General features: G+C 35.8%; 1 protein-coding gene and 1 long non-coding RNA gene across 7 annotated transcripts in view; both read left to right on the top strand.

Moving 5' to 3' along the window:
• The window catches only part of AGL (amylo-alpha-1,6-glucosidase and 4-alpha-glucanotransferase), an 80,507-nt gene extending 71,842 nt beyond the window's left edge, over positions 1 to 8,665 (top strand). For all 6 annotated transcript variants that reach the window (XM_081493247.1, XM_081493251.1, XM_081493249.1 and 3 more), the window contains 3 exons: positions 645 to 732; positions 832 to 965; positions 6,294 to 8,665. In XM_081493247.1, coding sequence (XP_081349373.1) covers positions 645 to 732; positions 832 to 965; positions 6,294 to 6,411 — 340 coding nt within the window. In that variant the 3' untranslated portion in view covers positions 6,412 to 8,665. The remainder of the gene's footprint in view (positions 1 to 644; positions 733 to 831; positions 966 to 6,293) is intronic.
• A 3,246-nt stretch (positions 8,666 to 11,911) lies between these two features.
• Positions 11,912 to 16,758, top strand: LOC145507198 (uncharacterized). Its single transcript, XR_014054678.1, has 3 exons — positions 11,912 to 14,148; positions 14,817 to 14,926; positions 15,041 to 16,758. It is a non-coding gene; the product is annotated as an uncharacterized LOC145507198 (long non-coding RNA).
• Positions 16,759 to 17,006: the final 248 nt, after the last annotated feature.

Genomic DNA, 17,006 nt, shown 5'->3' with positions numbered 1-17,006 from the left:
TGGTAATCTACCAATTTTGCTTAATTTTAAAATAACTTAATGGAGAAGTTTAAAAACCAGCCTTTCCAATATATGATAATTAGTAAAACTTTATCATTAATGTTTACTAATTCAAATTATTATGTGTATATTTTAATTGTTATAAGTATATTAGGGGCTTCCCTTGTGGCTCAGATGGTAAGGAATCCGCCTGCAATGCAGGAAACTCAGGTTCAATCCCTGGGTCCAGAAGATAACACTGGAGAAGGGAATGGTTACCCATTCCAGTATTCTTGCCTGGAGAATTCCATAGACAGAGGAGCCTGGCCGGCTACAGTCCATGGGGTCACAGAGAGTCGACTACAACTAAGCAACTAAGCACAAGTGAAATAATTAACTTTAACCAATATTTAGTGTCTCTTTGGAAGCAATATATATGAATATTTTATATTTTTTGTATTAGGTATTAAGCATTTGTTAATCATCCCCTAACACATTCTGAATCCAGTATATACTAATTTAGGGTTAGGTGGATGATGAGCTTTAGTATGTAGATTGGAAGATAAAATAATTTGATTTCTTACCTTTTCCATTAGGAAATTTTTCTAATGCTTTTTATTATAATGTCTGATCTTTTTTTAACCTAAATTTCAATCATTTTGCAGTGATATGGTTTACTGTGGAACTTATGACAATGCCTTAGACAATGACAACTATAATCTTGCTAAAGGTTTCAATTATCACCAAGGGCCTGTAAGAATTTCTTTTTATTTCTTTGAGTTTTCAACTTGTTATTTTTCAAAGAATTTCAGATATTCACAGCTCTTTTGTCTTCACTTTTAAATTTTTCAGGAGTGGCTGTGGCCGATTGGGTATTTTCTTCGTGCGAAATTGTACTTTTCCAAATTGATGGGTCCGGAGACTACTGCAAAAACTATATTTTTGGTTAAAAATGTCCTTTCTCGACATTATGTTCATCTGGAGAGGTAAGTCATCAGAGCATATAATGTCTGAAACTAGTGTTTAGTGTTTAGAGTTAAATTGAAGAAAGTAAGGAAAACCACTAGACCCATTCAGGTATGACCTAAATCAAATCCCTTACGATTATACAGCGAAAGTGACAAATAGATTCAAGGGATTAGATCTGATAGACAGAGTGCCTAAAGAACTATGGATGGAGGTTCGTGACATTGTACAGGAGACAGGGATCAGACCATCCCCAAGAAAAATAAATGCAAAAAAGCAAAATGGTTGTCTGAGAAGGCCTTACAAATAGCTGTGAAAAGAAGAAGTGAATGGCAAAGGAGAAAAGGAAAGATATACCCATTTGAATGCAGAGTTCCAAAGAATAGCAAGGAGAGATAAGAAAGCCTTCTTCAGTGATCAGTGCAAAGACAGAGGAGATCTCTTGAAGAAAATGGATGTGAGAGTTGGACTGTAAAGAAAGTTGAGCACCAAAGAATGGATGCTTTTGAACTGTGGTGTTGGAGAAGACTCTTGAGAGTCCCTTGGACTGCAAGGAGATCCAACCAGTCCATCCTGCAGCAGATCAGCCCTGGGTGTTCATTGGAAGGACTGATGTTGAAGCTGAAACTCCAATACTTTGGCCACCTCATGTGAAGAGCTGACTCATTTGAAAAGACCCTGATGCTGGGGAAAATTGAGGGCAGGAAGAGAAGGGGACGACAGAGGATGAGATGGTTGGATGGCATCACCGACTTAATGGACATGGATTTGGATAGACTCTGGGAGTTGGTGGTGGACAGGAAGGCCTGGCGTGCTGCAGTTCATGGGGTCGCAAAGAGTCAGAAACAACTGAGCGACTGAACTGAACTGAGTGTTTAGTCAATTTATTAGCTATTAAGTAAATGGCATTTCCATAGAATTCATTTCTGTATATTCTGTGTATAACAATGAAATCTGAAAGCTTTACTCTTTAACACAAGTTCTATGTAATTTTTACCTTATTTTAATTATTTTAAATTGTTATTTAAACACTTGATATTGCATGATTTATACCTGTGGTGGAACAGCCTTTGGTTTTTAAAATTTATCTAATATTTTTTATGTGGTTAGCACAGGATATATACAAAAACTAAAGGTCTCAGGCTTGGCCTTTTGAGTTCACCTATTTAAAGTTATATTGATAAATATTTTCATAAATGGTTTTATGATATTATAAGTAAAATATCAGTGTTGGTGTTTTGACTGTTTCAAACCCATTCGTCATCTCTTTTGTCTGAACTATTAGCAGATAAATAGTATCAGAGTTATGTGCCTTTTTAAGATGATATAACTCGGTCAAAAGCTATCTTAATTTTACAAATTCTAGATTAAACCTAGATATATGTACATCTTATTTGATGTACATATATCATATGTATAATATGCATGAGCAACATAGATTTTATCTCCTCTACTACAGGAACACATGGGGCTTCCATCTATCACCATGACTGTTGTCAAAATTTTTTTTTCAAAGTTTATTTTCATTAACTTAAATACAGTCACAGAAACCTTAGTCCTATCACACTTCTACCTCATCTAGAGATTAAGTCTGAAGTCTTTGTAAGTAAACATTCTTATGTTCTGACCTTGATTGCACGACAATATTTCCCAATATTTGCATTACTTTTCTTTCTTCCCTTTTTTCCATGAGGAGTAAGAATATCTTGCACTGAAGAGATGATTTTTCTACTTTTGCCAATAAACCCATCCCTCCTACCTGTTCCACGTCCTTGTCAAATGATTATCCTTACTTGGTATTCCACTTGCTCCTTCCTTCCTAAGCTATGAAGACAGCTGTCAGCCTACCCTAAAATAAAGTCCCTTCATACTGTTCCTACCTCAAGCTTTGTTTCATCATTCTGTTTTCTTTTCAGGATCCACATTTTCTATACAATTAGTTTTTTTGTTTGTTTGTTTGCTTTCTGACACCCACTCAGTTGTCACCACATGCAAGCTGGCTTTTGTTTTGCCCTGAGCACTCTGGTGAAGCCACTCAACTTGGGAAATTTCTGGTTCCCAGATCCTATGACTTCCTCTCAGTTCTCTTCTTTGACTGGCTATATTGTTGCTTTCCTCTTTTCATGAAACACCTATGCTAGCCATAGCATTAAATTTCCCTTGTTAACCTAGTAACAGTAACAATTATAATAATAGCAAATAATATTTATTGAGTATTTAGTATCTTCAGACATTGTTCTAAATGCATTCATATAACATTACTCATTTCATCCAAAAGCTATATAAGATAGCTACTATTATTGTTTTCCAAGCATCACATTTCCCCTTATTAGCTGTGTGGCTGTGGGCAAGTTATTTAACTTCTATAAGCCTCTGTTTTCTCATCTATTTAAGGTATGTGCTGATGTGGTTTTGAGGATTAATTTGTTAGTACATGTAACATGGACAAGATACTAACTCAGATATGAGCTACTATCTCCATTTTATAAAGTAAGCTTAGAAAGTTAAGAAATTTATACACAGTCAAATGGCAAGTAATTTGGTAGTTCTCTTACCAAACTCCAGGCAATGTGGTTTCACGAACTGTGCCTTTAACCACCACACAACTGGCTCTATTTGCTGTTTTTCTGGCTTTGCTTTCTGGAACCTAAAAATACATTCATTCTCCAAAAAAAATCTATCCTTGATCTTCTTTTCTTTTCTGTCTAGCTTGTCTTCTGTTATATTTCATCTAGTCTCACATCTTCACTCTTCAGGTAATTTTGAACTTTCATAAACTCCTCTTCTACTTTTCAACTACTTAATAAACTTCTTACCTTGGATGTCCTTCTGCCATCACTCATTTTCTCTCAGTTTTTTTTTTTCCTATGCTTCCCATCTTTGTTACAGTATTAGCATTATTCATGGTCTGCAAGCTCAGACACCCCAAGTACTTTTAAACTTTGCTTCATTACCTCTCCAGAACATCCAGATAGTTGTCAAGACTTGATTCAACTCTCTTCCTTTTAATAACCCACCGTCTTCCTTTCTTTTGCCAGTGCCTAGTCTGTAACTCAGTATCTTTTCTCTGGACTAGGCAATTAGCCTCCATACTTCCACTCTTCTCTCTCCATTTTGTCATAGCACCCCAAACAAGCTCAATCTTGTTGACATGTAACTCTCACAATTTTAATCTTATGTTTAAAAATCTTTAGCAATTCCCCATTGGTTACAGAATGAAATCCAAACTCCTTAGTTTCCACAATTTTTTCTCCAACTACCTTTCCATTTTTATTTCTTACTGTTTCCTATAACTACTTTTACTACCATTAGCTTTAACTATGAGCTTTGGATTCAAATTCTGTCCTTGCTGCTAATTTTCATGTGTGACTTTCAGCAAGTTACTTAATGTCTCTGAAATAAATTTCTTCATCTATAAAATGGGAAGAATAATATCTCATTACTTGTTGTCAAGATTAAATGAAAAGATAGATCAAAAACATTTGTCACAAATCAAGAAATGGTTTCACCTAAAGTACATTATTACTTTTTAAATTTTCTGTAGAATCTGTAATAATGTCAGTATTCTCATTCTTGCTGTTGATAAGATGTATTTTCCCTTTTTTTTCCTGATCTGTCTGACTAGAGGCTTATCAATTTTATTGGTCTTCTTAAAGAACCAGCTTTTGAGTTTGTCGATTTTTTTTCATATTATTATTCAGGTTTTATTTCATTGATTTCTACGCTAATTTTTATTATTCTCTTCTACTTACTTTAGGTTTATTTGTCTTTTTCTGTTTTCTTTCAAGGTGTAAGTTGAGGTCATTGATTTAAAGACTTTTCTTCTTTTCTAGTATAGATACTTAGTGCTAAATTTCTTTCTATGTACTAAATTAACAATACCCCAAAATTCTGATATGTTATGTTTTTTAATTCAGTTGAAAATACTTTCTGTTTTTCCCTTTAGCTTCTTCTTTGACTTATAGGTTATTTATAAAGGTGTTATTTAGTTTTCAAATGTTTAGGAATTTTCCAGAGATGTTTCTGTAACTGATTTCAAAGTTAATTCTGTTGTGGTCAAAAAATGTATTTTATATGACTAATCTTTCTAAACTTATTGATACTTATTTTATAATTCAAATGTGTTCTAACTAGGTCACTAAACTGAAAGTAAAAATGTGTGCCTTCTGTTATCATTGGATGGTGGTGTGGTTTAGTCGCTAAGTCATGTCTGACTCTTGCGACCCCATGGACTATGTAGCCCCGCCAGGCTCCTCTGTCCATGGGATTCTCTAGGCAAGAATACTGGAGTGGATTGCTATTTCCTTCTCCAGCGGATCTTCCCAACCCACGGATCGAACCTGGGTCTCCTGTATTGCAGGCAGTCTTTACCAACTGAGCTACAAGGGAAGCCACGACGTTGGATGGGGTGTTCTTAAAATGTCAACTAGGTTGATGAGCGTTAGTCACTCAGTTGTGTCTGACTCTATGATCCCATAGACTATAGGCCTCCAGGCTCCTCTGTCCGTGGAATTTTCCAGGCGGGAATACTGGAGTGGGTTGCCATTTCCTTCTCCAGGGGATCTTCCTGACCCAATGATCGAACCCCAGTCTCCTTCATTGCAGGCTAGTGTTGTACAAAATACTTACAGATTTTCTGTCTGCTTGTTCTGTGAGTTACCTAGAAAGGGGTATTGACATTTTATTTTACAATAATGGGTTTGCCTATTTCTCCTTGAAGTTCTATGTGTTTCTATGCTAGAAGAATAGTTATGATACCTACCTCATAGGGTTGCTATGAGTATTAACTGAGATAATGTACATAAAGCACTAGTATTAGAACATAGTTAATGTACAATAAATATCAACTGTACTATTCATCAGGAAAATGAGGAATTTGTATAGAAACTTAGATTGTTTTTAATTGGCATTTTTTTCCTAATCATTGTTTTTCCCTTCGTCATTTCATGTTCATCTTACAATTTTGTCAAGATCAAACATAATACATTCATATAATTTCAATTTGAATCTCATAAACTTACTCTAAAAGAAATAAAATTAGGCCTGAGAAGATGTTTATCTCTATATTTACATTACTTGTAATGATAGTTTCCTGTTTTCGGTACTTAAAGGGACTCCTTTGTAACTGAAAGTCTTAAATCCTAAAGATTGAATGTCAAAGAATAATTTCAGTCTAAAAATTCTTTATACATAATCTTGAGTATAGCCTGTTTTATTTTGTAGTAAATGGGTACATATGACTATTTTCTAAAAGAGAAGGCAAAATCACCAGCTGTATTGCCTATTTTATTAATCCAACAAGATATATGTTTGATTATATCTGATAAAATGGCTCTTCTTTCTTTAAGATCCCCTTGGAAAGGACTTCCAGAGCTGACCAACGAGAACGGCCAATACTGTCCTTTCAGCTGTGAAACACAAGCCTGGTCAATTGCTGCTGTTCTTGAAACACTCTATGACTTATAGTTGACTCAGGCATATTTCTTAAGTATGCAATCAGTTGTATTGTTGAATGCAGTCATAATGTAATATAAATGCTTTATATGCACATGCTAAAGTCATTTTTTAAATCTCATTCATATAGTATTGATGCTCTAATAGGTAAGACTATAAAGCATTGGTTTTTCTAATGTACAGAGTAGTTTTTGATTTGAGTAAGAAAAAAATTATCATTACCAATGGAATGTTTGTCTTTTGAATTCAAGAAGTATTCTTCAAATGTCTAGAAATAAATAATTTGAAAGCTAGAGTTTGAAAAAGAAAAATCATGTAATATTCTTTTTGTACATAAGTGAAATGAAATATGAGAATGTAATAATGAAAGAAATGGAAAAGTATCTTTAAATGGTGGTATATATTTTCTTCAGTAACAGTATATACTGAATAAGCTGTGGTTAATTAACCGTCTCAACCTTTTACTAATAGTATTTCTAGCACCTTCCAAATTGCATTCAGAAGATACTAAATGAATATGGAATCATGGAAATGTCCACCTACAATATGTTTGTAAGTGAAGCACAGATGTTTATAATGTGCTTTTATTTTTTTCACTGATAGTGTAATATGTTTTTAACATAATGAATTTCAACAGTATATTTAACATATATTTAATTGTGCTAATTATGCATAAGCTATATGAAAAAAATCACAAAGCATTAGAAATTTTTTTTCTAAGAAAAATTTTATAAAATTAGCCTTGAATTCCACTTTCCTACTATGAGATGATTTACATTTTCGTAGTGCAAGCCATCAGACATATTATGAGAACTTTAAAGAAAAAGGTATTATATTAATTTTCTAAAAATAACTATTTTTAGTTTGTGTATATATTATATTAGTTTCCTGTTAACTGAAAACTGTTGACAAGTTTAGCGTGGAGATCAAGTTAAAATAGAGATATGAATTCAGCAGTTATCTTGAATCCCATAAAGTCACTTGAATAGTTTTTCATGTTATTTTAAGATAACTTAAATCTGGAAAAGTCATAAAAGGGAAAAGACTTTTAACATTTGTATGATTTGACATTTTTAATAGTACTCATTTTCTAGATGATTTTTTTTTAAACTATCTCTTTTTGTCTCAAGAAGGCACAATTAGATCATTATACTTTCAGCTGAAAGAAAATAGTTGCAAAAATCCATTTCATTATTCAGTTGTAACATTTATAGTTAATATAGTGGTACAATAACACTTTTCTCACCTAGAAGTCATATGCCCAACTCCCTTAACTATGAAGAAGGAGTGAAAATAGGGAAAAACAAGTAAGCTAAAACTTCTGGGTAGTAAAAATATAAAAATGTTTCAGATGCCAAATACCCATGCTCAACCCTGCTTTAGTGTTAACTAGCTTTGTTTCCTGGTTTCCCAACCTAAAGCAGATTGACTTCTACATAAGGATGCATTGATTTCCAAGTTTTCCTTCCTTCTTCATTGTTCAATGTCTGACCTTGAGAGGGAGAACTATTAGTCATCAAAGATTCACATGGATCTGTTGTAATTAAACTTCTATATTAAAAGTGGTAAGAAAAGTAACTAAAGACCAACATTAAATCTGCTTTAAAAAAAAAGCAATGGCTGGCTGATGGTTAAATGTGATAAATAAGTAAATGAGTAAATTAATCCTAATAAATAAATAATAACAAGCTGACAATTTTAAAAACATAGCCATATTGGGTTATCTATGGTAGGGCAGATATCCACCTCACCAGTACATTTTTAGGATATCGTAGTAGAAAATTAAGCAATTCATATTTTTATTAGGAATATTAATGAAAGAACATTATTATAATCTGCATGGCCTATTTTAAAGCTTAAGAAGCATGTTACACATTATTTTATCAAAGATTGTTAAAATAATATTAATAGCTTTAGACTTTAGAGGAAATATGTTGTTTGACTAAAAAACATTTAAATAGAATACTTCATTCCTGTGTGGTGTTGAATGAGGTACCATTATATCACATATTGAGAATGGTTCTGTGCCTTGATTCTTAAGTAATTCAGATCAGTCTTACTCTTTTACTTGAGAAGTTTGCCAGTTTAACCAGTATGCTGTGATAATTTAATATGTTTCACAGATAACTGAGGAAACATGAGACCTGTCATCCTGTCTATGAACGTTATGTAATACATTTCTGATATGTCTTCACCTGCTCTGTCTAGTAGGCAAATGTCATTTTTATGTCTGTGTGTCAAGAAAATAAAAATCTTTTCTAAAGGACTGTATTTTGCATTTATTCCATTATTTAGCAAGTAACTAATTTGTTGATGCTTACTACTACCATTTATTCAGGACTTGCTTATTTTGGGTGCTTTATCTTTTTACAGTATGTATGGAAACAAAGACAGGAGGAAGAATTTTAGGCTGTTTGGTAATTTGTTTAATTAGCTATGTTGAAATTAGGAGCAAAGTTAACTTTAGATGTATAAACTGACCTATGTTGAGTATGTCAGCAGCTATATATGCTCCAGGTATTTCCTGGAATCTTCTGCGCTACTGTGAATTGTTTACTTTTCATAAGTATGAGTGAATTGGTCAAACTTGCCAAACTTATTTATAGAAATCTTCAAAGTACCAAAATAATAAACTCATGTTTAAGTTGCTAAGTTCAGGGGTTGTTTTTCCATTTGTATAAGACTTGCACTATTAAATAATACTGATACTTTGTCATTTGGGCAATTTTTTCCAAATATATATTTCTTAGCATATCTGGTATTGGGTTTGTCAACTACAAATTGGCACTTACCAAGAGCATTGCCAATGACAAGGCATTTGCAATCTGCCTCTACTGAGATTGAACCCCATGCTGCTATAGCTGGTGACCTTCAACACCCCCTGAGGGAGTTCAGGGTGGAGTGAGGCACTCTGTGCTCCAGGCAATCTGGTGGGACAGGTCTTTAGATAGTTGGATGTTTTTAAGAACAGATTTTTTTTTTTTTTTTTTTTTTTTGTAAGAACAGATTTTATGATCCCAATCCTTGCATCTCCTCATATCTAGAGAAGAACTAAATCCCTTCATGGTGACATCAGACCCTCATGACTAACAAAAAACCTTTTGTAAATTGAGTGCTTCATGGTATTGAACTCCCCTTCACCAAAACCTTATATATTGACTTTCCCCTACTGCTGCTATGGAGCAATCTCTCAGAGCTCTCTGAGATGCTGCCTCCCAGGCTGCAGTACTCATTTTGCCCCAAATAAAACTTAACTCACAACTCTCAAGTTGTACATCTTCTTTAGTCGACAGGTTAGAGGTTTTTTGTTTAACTTACAGAAACTTTCATTTTTATTTAATTAGATATCTTCGTGTTTTTATCTTTGTGAACTCTTCTGTCTCTTCAAAATTTAACTGAAATTTTAATCAGTTCAATAATAAACTTTTATTTCTGTGTTATATTCTGTTTTATATTTATTTATTTACAGAGCATACAGTATGAAGTGAAACTATAGGTTTTTTTTCTCTAAACTGTTATATCCAAGCTCATGAATTGGATTTCATTTGTAGTGATTCCTTTTTAAATTACTGAATTTTTTACTTTATAATAGGATGTACTTTCTGGGATATCTGATTGAAGTTTTCTATGTCTGTTCACTCATTTAACTAATATAATTTTTGTTTTAATATTTATTAGAGCTTTTTCTCACCATCTTTGTCACTAATCCCCTGCTTTTTTTTAGAATCTTGTTTTATATACTTACCTATTTGTTCCTTTTTCATATCCAAAAAGGTTTTTACCATGTCCAAAAAGTTTTCTCTTACCATTTTTACTAAATTTATAACCACACTCTAAGTTAATTTGATAGGAACTGACATTTACAGTATTTAATCTTCTAAAAAATAGAGTGTCTGCATTTATTCAATTTTTTTAGATTGCTGAAATTCCTCCTAATTTTTGTTGTTGCCAATTAGAATGGAAAAACTCAGATTAAACATTCATGAGCTTCTACCATGTAATAGCAATTTTATATTAGAAGTATTTTACCCATCTTATATATAAGAATATGACTAAAGCATCTTGCCCTAAGTCACACAACTCATAAGTTACTGGACCAGAACTCACTCTTGATCTTCCTACTCTAAATCTTTTTCTCCAAGATCCTCAAAACTGAAGTTTTGTGTGCTCACTTTCATACTTGCCACCATCTATCCATAGGTCAAGATATAGCTATTATCAGTTGCCCACATGATTATGGAAATCATTGGATCTTGTTCTGCTTGAATCTAGATATATTCTCTTATTATCCTAGTCAGGGGGCTTCCCTCATAGCTCAGTTGGTAAAGAATCTGCCTGCAGTGAGGAGACCCAGATTCGATTCCTGGGTCAGGAAGATCCCCTGGAGAAGGAAATGGTAACCCACTCCAGTATTCTTGCCTGGAGAATCTCATGGACAGAGGAGCCTGACAGGCTACAGTAACCATGGGGTCACAAGAGTCGGACACAACTTAGGGACTAAACAACATAGTCAGGATAATGTCAGGGCTTCCCTTGTGGCTCAGCTGGTAAAGAATCCGCCTGCAATGCGGGAGACCTGGGTTCAATCCCTGAGTTGGGAAGATTCCCTGGAGAAGGAAAAGGCTACCCACTCCAGTATTCTGGCCTGTAGAATACAGTCCATGGGGTCACAACGAGTCAGATACAACTGAGCAACTTTCACTTTCAGATATACTCCCTTATTATCCTAGTCAGGTAATACATTTGACTCCTTGGTCAAAATGTGTCTGCAACAGTTTGCATTGATAGGATAACTAATATATTAGTGTTGGGACCAGCCCAACAAGGAACCGACCTGAGGGAGCAGTGCAGCAGAAGAATAAAGAAAAAGAAGACTCAGAAATAAAGTGGGGATCAGGGGGCTGATGCCATTCGCAGGCAAAAGCCCAGATCCTAATCCTTGCATGCCTTTTATTGTTAACTTCTACTTCCTTATTCCTGCTCTGGAGATATCTATTCTTTACAATCTCAGACTGGGGATAACATCAAACCTTCAGGCCTCTCATGACTTTGTTTAGCCCTTCAGCTAGTTCGCCCTTTCTCAGCAACTCCCTCAAGTCTCTGGTTATGGGAACAGTTACTAATGGTTTTACATCAGTCACATCAGTACTTCAACATCTTGCTTTCAAGATGTCTTTCCATGATGTACTTTATACTGCTCCCAGCCCCCTTTGCCTGGGGGTGATGAGAAAGTCCTTATTTTTCAAACAGGCCCTGTTAATTACAGTACAGACCTGTGCATAGCATATTCCCTACATATTAGCGGCTCAATATTCAGACTCAAAGTGCCTGAGTTAGGTTACAAAACTTGGATTAAGTTGTAAATGTGACAGAGAAGGCAATGGCACCCCACTCCAGCACTCTTGCCTGGAAAATCCCATGGACGGAGGAGCCTGGTAGGCTACAGTCCATGGGGTCGCTAAGAGTCGAACACGACTGAGCGACTTCACTTTCACTTTTCCCTTTCATGCACTGGAGAAGGAAATGGCAACCCACTCCAGTATTCTTGCCTGGAGAATCCCAGGGACGGGGGAGCCTGGTGGGCTGCCGTCTATGGGGTCTCACAGAGTCGGACATGACTGAAGCGACCTAGCAGCAGCAGCAGCAGCAGTGAATGTCTTATTAAAGTGAGACAGAGAAAATTCAAAGGCAACAGGAAACTTAAGAGATGGCCAGCTGTCAAAGTTGGTACATGAGAATTTTGGTGAAAAGAAGCAAGTTATATCTATGGAAATCCACTAACAAATGTAGTTCTTAATGATGCAGATGCTAGTGTTAATGTATTTATTGTAATTGATATGTTTTGGAAGTACAAAACTAAGCACTAGATGTCTTTTCTTAGAACATAAAGGAGAAATGATCCAAAAATAATTCATCTTTGCCACATCACACTCAATAAATTGCAGTCTTCACTTACCTGCCTAGGCTCTCATCTATTCCCCACTTTGTATTTGCATTCTGTCTTGTCCTTAGACCAACAAAATAATTTCTTGATTGATCACACCCTACTTTATCCCTCAGAGAACTGAGAAAAACCTTTCTTGAACACTGAGTATATCCTACCACTGCTCAGAGGATGTTTGAGGTACTCCAATAATTGGCTCCAATCTCATCCCAGTTTTGTTAAAACATTTCTTTGCTCTTTCCAAACCTGATTACTTGCTTCTCTGAGTCTTTGCATTTTCAGCTGTAAAAACAAGGATGATGGTAATATCTACCTTGCAGGGTAGAAAGGATTCATGAAGGCAACTCATACTACATTAGAATTAAGTTTGATTGCCGATAACAGAGCCCATAACAGTGGTCTCTATGAGACAGAGGCCCAGAAGTATGCAATCCATGGCTGATATGCTGGTTCTGTGGTCATCAGAAACCAAGGCTAGCATCTAATGACAAAAAATATTCTATAATTTTTTAGATATAATTTTCTTAATGTGAGTTCATTGTCTCTTAGATGTTGTGGACAGATGCACAGTAACCTATTCACTTAACTTTAATCAGTGATTTCTCCAAATTCTTTTTCCTCTTGACTTCCCAAAGCCTTATTTCGGGGGAGAAAGAACTTAACATTTGTATCTTTCAAATTGGTTGTAAATTTTATGGCTTGGTTAAAATAAGAACAAATTTAATAATTGATAATTTTACATTTACATTTTTAATTCATAATTTAATACATTAAATTTTAAAGAAACAAAGCTTTTATTGATGCCTCTACTAATAAGCAAGATGGAATTTTGTACAAATTTTTGTTGTTTTGGGTGTGGTCATTTCTCATCATTGGGTAAAAGGAAAAAATGTATTTCAGCAGAAAAATAAATGAAATGGTTTGGAATAATTACCTAGAATGCAGTTGTTTATTAGCTTTAGAATTCCCTTGTTTCTGAGTGTTCTCAGAAAATATGAGCCTCTTTAAAGCAACTTCAAAGCACTAACTCCAAGACCTAGTGTAGCTTTCTATTAGAGGTTCACTTAATTTACTGAATTCAGCTCTGCTTATTCAGAAATAAGCAAATATGTTGCTTTGAATGAAGGCAATCTTAATTTCTTTGTGTTTCCAATAATGTGATTGTTCCACTGGATCAAATGTGATTCTAGATGCCATTTTCCACAAAACACAGTTTCATAAACCAGCAATTCCTGGTCTTTTACGTACTGCAGAATACGTAGAAAAAGATATTTAAACAACATTTTGTGGTAAATGAGAGGAGGATGCTTTTGGTTGCTGACAACTAGTCTGAGATATTTGGTCTAAAGGGCTTTTAAAAAAGTCACTCTTAAAACCTTTTCATCATGGGGTTCCACTTTGGTTGGAAAACAACTCCCAATACAGAGGCTGCTTAACCTTGTGCCCAACCTAAGGAAGGTCGGGCACCTATATAGTTATATATATATATATGTGCCCAACATATATAATTAATGAGTAATGGTTTCTTGGACTTGCTAAAACATGGCTTATCAGTTTTTAGTCTAGTTACTTCTTAAGGAATGTTCAAGTACAATTGCTTTCTTAGAGAAAAATTATTTTGAAATATGTTGTCCACCTGAAAGAGTATATAACATATGTGCACCTTTAAAGACAAATAGTGAATGAACAACCATGAACCCAACATAGAATTAAAAACTGAAACAAATTTTCTGTCCCCAGTTTAAACAATGCTGAGACCAAGCAAAGACAATAGCAGTGTACTCCAGGAGCTCTGCTCTAGGAAGGTAAGATGGTAAAACCACTAAAGCAACTTGCTCATCAGGATTTCTCTGATGACAATTGCAGCAAAATTTGCTTCATAGGTCCTTGGGAATTTGACACTGAAAAATGGGAGCCAAACACCTTCCAAATCTATCAAATCATCTGACAGGCCTGTGAGAGCCACAGCATCAAACTCAAAATGACTAGTCAAGCTACTGTATTAACAGAAATAAGCAGGATGGTGGAAAGGCAACATGTTGTGTGTTAGAGAATGTTCCCCAGTTTAACATGATCTATGAAATTACAAAAATTGCTCTTAGGTACTACATTTTATTGAAATTTAACTTGAAAATGCCTTTACCACATGGTTGTCATAACTCCCTTTCTATCCGGTCAAGTATATCAAGAATATTTTGTATAATCTACTGTTTTAAAGGGCTTCCCTGGTGGCTCAGTGGTAAAGATCTGATTGCAATGCAGGAGATGTGGGTTCAATCCCTGGGTGAGGAAGATCCCCTGGAGAAGGGCAGGCAACCCACTCCAGTATCCTTACCTGGAGAATCCCATGGATAGAGGAGCATAGTGGGCTACAGTCCATGAGGTTGCAAAGAGTTGGACCTGACTGAGCACAGCACTGTTTGTTTCAAAACTTGGATGACAGGTTTTTCTCTCTTCCCTTTTCTTCTTCCAGTTTTATTTTTACCATTGACTCTTTTTGTCTTTTATAATCCTGGTGAAAGTGCTGCACTCAATATGCCAGCAAATTTGAAAAACTCAGCAGTGGCCACAGGACTGGAAAAGGTCAGTTTTCATTCCAATCCCAAAGAAAGGCAATGCCAAAGAATGCTCAAACTACCGCACAGTTGCACTCATCTCACACACTAGTAAAGTAATGCTTAAAATTCTCCAAGCCAGGCTTCAGCAATACGTGAACCGTGAACTTCCAGATGTTCAAGCTGGTTTTGGAAAAGGCAGAGGAACCAGAGATCAAATTGCCAACATCCATTGGATCATCAAAAAAGCAAGAGAGTTCCAAAAAAAATATCTACTTCTGCTTGACTATGCCAAAGCCTTTGACTGTGTGGATCACAACAAACTATGGAAAATTCTGATAGAGATGGGAATACCAGACCACCTGACCTGCCTCTTGAGAAACCTGTATACAGGTCAGGAAGCAATAGTTAGAACTGGACATGGAACAACAGACTGGTTCCAGATAGGAAAAGAAGTACGTCAAGGCTGAATATCGTCACCCTGCTTATTTAACTTATATGCAGAGTACATCATGAGAAACGCTGGGCTGGAAGAAACACAAGCTGGAATCAAGATTGCCGGGAGAAATATCAATAACCTCAGATATGCGGATGACACCACCCTTATGGCAGAAAGTGAAGAAGAACTGAAGAGCCTCTTGATGAAAGTGAAAGAGGAGAGTGAAAAAGTTGACCTAAAGCTCAGTGTTTAGAAAACTAAGATCAGGCATCCAGTCCCATCACTTCATGGCAAATAGATGGGGAAAGAGTGGAAACAGTGTCAGACTTTATTTTTTTGGGCTCCAAAATCACTGCTGATGGTGATTGCAGCCATGAAATTAAAAGATGCTTGCTCCTTGGAAGGAAAGTTATGACCAACCTAGACAGCATATTGAAAAGCAGAGACATTACTTTGCCAACAAAGGTCCATCTACTCAAGGCTATGGTTTTTCCAGTGGTCATGTATCGATGTGAGAGTTGAGCGCTGAAGAATTGATGCTTTTGAACTGTGGTGTTAGACAAGACTCTTGAGAGTCCCTTGGACTGCAAGAAGATCCAACCAGTGCATCCTAAAGGAGATCAGTTCTGGGTGTTTATTGGTAGGACTGATGTTGAAGCTGAAACTCCAATACTTTGGCCACCTGATGCGAAGAGCTGACTCATTTGAAAAGACCCTGATGCTGGGAAAGATTGAGGGCAGGTGGAGAAGGGGATGACAGAGGATGAGATGGCTGGATGGCATCACCGACTCAATGGGCATGGGTTTGGGTGGACTCCGGGAGTTGCTGATGGACAGGGAGGCCTGGTGTGCTGCAGTTCATGGGGTTGCAAAGAGTCGGACACAACTGAGCCACGGAACTGAACAGGGAATTCGAGAAAATTAGAATTCACATCAACATGATATCAACATTTAGTTAAAGTGTTTGACTTCTAGGGAACATAGTCATTCTTTTTGTATTCTAATGAGAATTCTTCAATTAAAAAAAGCATCTAATCATTATTTCTAGAATGGGACAAAAAGCCATCTTTGAAAGCTTAGATACAATTAAACTTTTTTTTAATTCTTGAACTTATGATTAATTTTGAAAAGAAGGCCCGCCAAGAGCCATTCTGCAGGCTCACTGAAATCAGCGGTAGAACTGGTTCAGGAGTACACCCTGTCAAAAGCCTGCTTAGCTGTGGGTCCAGGCTCCGCTTGGAAGCTGACCGAGCTCAAGCAAGCGCCACCAGAGGGCAGTGTGTGCCCAGCTCACCTCTCTAACTGAACAGTTGGCTCCAGATGGGGGAACCAACAGTTTTAGCTAACTAGGGACTTTGCCAGCTGAAATCAGAGCATGTATGTTTGCTTTAAATTTCATAATAAATTTAACTTGAAACTAAGTTTAACCCTGATATAAATTATACTATAAGATAGGGGCTTTTTTTTTAAACTCTCATAAATGAAACTTTGCCTTCCTTTTGGATCAATATTGACCATAATTATATATGCTCTGCCTTGTTACCCTTTACATGGCCTTATCAAATATTCCCAAACTACCCAATAACCTGGTGGGATTGATTAGTTCCCTTTGAGTAGAATTAACCAATTCTAAGCGAAATGAGTTGACTTTTCTTTTTTTTTTGGAAGA

Source organism: Giraffa tippelskirchi, chromosome 5 (genome assembly GCF_054371585.1).
Source record: "Giraffa tippelskirchi isolate mGirTip1 chromosome 5, T2T-mGirTip1v1.2.pri, whole genome shotgun sequence".
NCBI classification, from domain to species: domain Eukaryota; kingdom Metazoa; phylum Chordata; class Mammalia; order Artiodactyla; family Giraffidae; genus Giraffa; species Giraffa tippelskirchi.
The sequence above is the reverse complement of the archived record's forward strand: the minus strand, read 5'-3'. Positions and strand labels throughout refer to the sequence as shown.